The following is a 2,139-nucleotide window of genomic DNA, read 5'->3' as shown; positions in this document are numbered from 1 at the left end:
TTTAATCAAAAGCATTGAGGGCAATTTTTATCATTGTCATCGAGGCTCTAACAATGAAACATTGTAGTACTATGCTTGTGTTCAAAACATATAAGATACGTTTTCAATAGAACAAATGTGTCACCACAACGTTTGGATACTGTTTGATGTATCATTCTATACTTACGATTCATACAAAATACTGAACAAAATCCAAATCGTATTCACAGAAGAATGTCCTTTTTCCAGGTGTTGTATGGTCGGATTGTGTGTAGTGCTGGTTTTGTACGGTTTTAGGAGTTATATCAACCTTATGGCTGGATCAAAACCAATACGCGCGTGGACAGCAAACCAGGGCCTGCTTATCTACCATCAAGGACACTCATCACATGACACCAACAGAAAACAATCCTCCAACCAAGACCAGTATATTCAAAAAGGCGATCCTGTCAATCACATAGCTTTCGTCAAGATACACAAGGCCGCAAGTACAACCATTGCAAATATATTTCAGCGCTACGGCTATGAAAATAATCTCGTGTTTGCTCAGCCAAGAGGCAAAGGCGGGGATGGCCCTTCTTTGACACCACGCTACTTCTTTCCACCACCAAACAATAAAATTTATGACATTGCTTGTGCACATGCCGGATACAACAGAGAAGAATTTAGTACAGTGCTACCTAACGATACAGTGTATATAGGTGTCGTGAGAGAGCCGTACAGCCATTTTCGATCCTTTATAAGATATTTTCGTCCAAAAAATGTGCTGAATATACCTGGAAACCACCCTGTTTTGGATTATTTGTCTCATTCAGAACATCATATAAAATACCATGGCTCCATTCATATCCGAACAAAAAAGATTGATCACGAGTTTAATATGATGGCGATTGAGTTTGGATTTCCTGGGGAATTATTTTTGAACATGGATCGAAAAGGGCTACAGATGTATTTACGCAAACTTGATAAAGAGATGGATATCATGTTAGTAGTAGAACATTTTGATGAATCTATTGTGCTGATGCGACGACTCCTGAACTGGGATCTCAGATATATGTTATATGGTAAAATACATGTTAACAAGGAAGAAGATCCCCGGCTGCAGTTTGGATCAACAGAGGAACAACTGTTTAAAAACAGGTCCTACCTAGATTATGCACTATATGACCTTTTTCTTGAAAAAATGAAAAAAAATCTGAAACGGCAACTTCCTGATTTTTATGAGGAGCTGGCTTATTTCAGAAAAACAAGAATAAAATTTGAAAATTTCTGTTTGTCTGCTCAATCTGGCGACAAGAACATAACGGAACTATCATTTGAAGGCAGTAAGTGGAACAAATCATTTGTCATCAAAAAGTCACTTTGTGAAAATCTATTTATCAGTGCAAGCACGTTTTTTAGGAAAATACTAAGAGAACAGCGTCTCCGTGATGGAATTATGTAACTATGTCAAGGACATGACCACTTCCTTGTGGCTTATTGTCGGGGTTTTACTGAGTAAAAAAATGTTGTGATAGGGAGTTTGTACTAGACTCCCTTCGTACTACATTTGTGTTAGACTTTTTGATATGACTTCAAACCACTACATCACACGTTTTGTTGATACTTACAGTAAATTGTTACAGGACTTCAATCTGGATCATATTATTATGTTGCTCGGGTATTTGTTATATATAAATGTAGGAGAAAGTCCTTGCTTGATTTAAACATATTTTATTGCATAAAATAAGCAAACGGATTAGGCACAAGTTATATCAACATTACAAATGCCCTCTCCACAATAAATCTTACATAAATTGAGAAATAGCATAATTTGATCACAATGAATACCATTTTGTCATACAATAAATGAAATAATACAACAGATATAAATATGATGAGTTAATGTCATATCCCATTAACTAAAACTTTGGCTGGATTTTATATACTTTTGCACATTTCTAAAAATTGAAGTGTTTACTTTTCCGACAGATTTTCATTTCCTATGAGCAGTAAATTTATATCAATGACAACATCTAGATTTAAATCATCTATATTTGAAGGAAGAGTACGTCTTTGTATATTATAACGAGGACATATGGAAAAGAAGTGGGAGGCATTCTCACAAGGGTTTCCACAAATACACTGAAAGGGTTATAATTTAACCGACTACATTTGTGC

The 2,139-nt window shown here is 35.6% G+C and overlaps 1 protein-coding gene across 1 annotated transcript; it reads left to right on the top strand.

The window, feature by feature from the left end:
• Window positions 1-292: 292 nt before the first annotated feature.
• LOC110460700 (galactose-3-O-sulfotransferase 2-like) lies at window positions 293-1,423 on the top strand. Its single transcript, XM_021513756.1, has one exon. It carries the CDS (start codon window positions 293-295, stop codon window positions 1,421-1,423), a length of 1,131 nt encoding a protein of 376 aa, XP_021369431.1.
• The last annotated feature ends 716 nt before the right edge of the window (window positions 1,424-2,139 follow it).

This window comes from Mizuhopecten yessoensis, unplaced genomic scaffold (assembly GCF_002113885.1).
Source record: "Mizuhopecten yessoensis strain PY_sf001 unplaced genomic scaffold, ASM211388v2 scaffold10457, whole genome shotgun sequence".
Classification (NCBI taxonomy): Eukaryota; Metazoa; Mollusca; class Bivalvia; order Pectinida; family Pectinidae; genus Mizuhopecten; species Mizuhopecten yessoensis.
This window is presented reverse-complemented; position numbering and strand designations above follow the sequence as displayed.

Bases quoted from the DNA above. Each gene is read 5' to 3' on its own strand.
- LOC110460700 (XM_021513756.1), top strand. From the start codon at position 293: ATGGCTGGATCAAAACCAATACGCGCGTGGACAGCAAACCAGGGCCTG.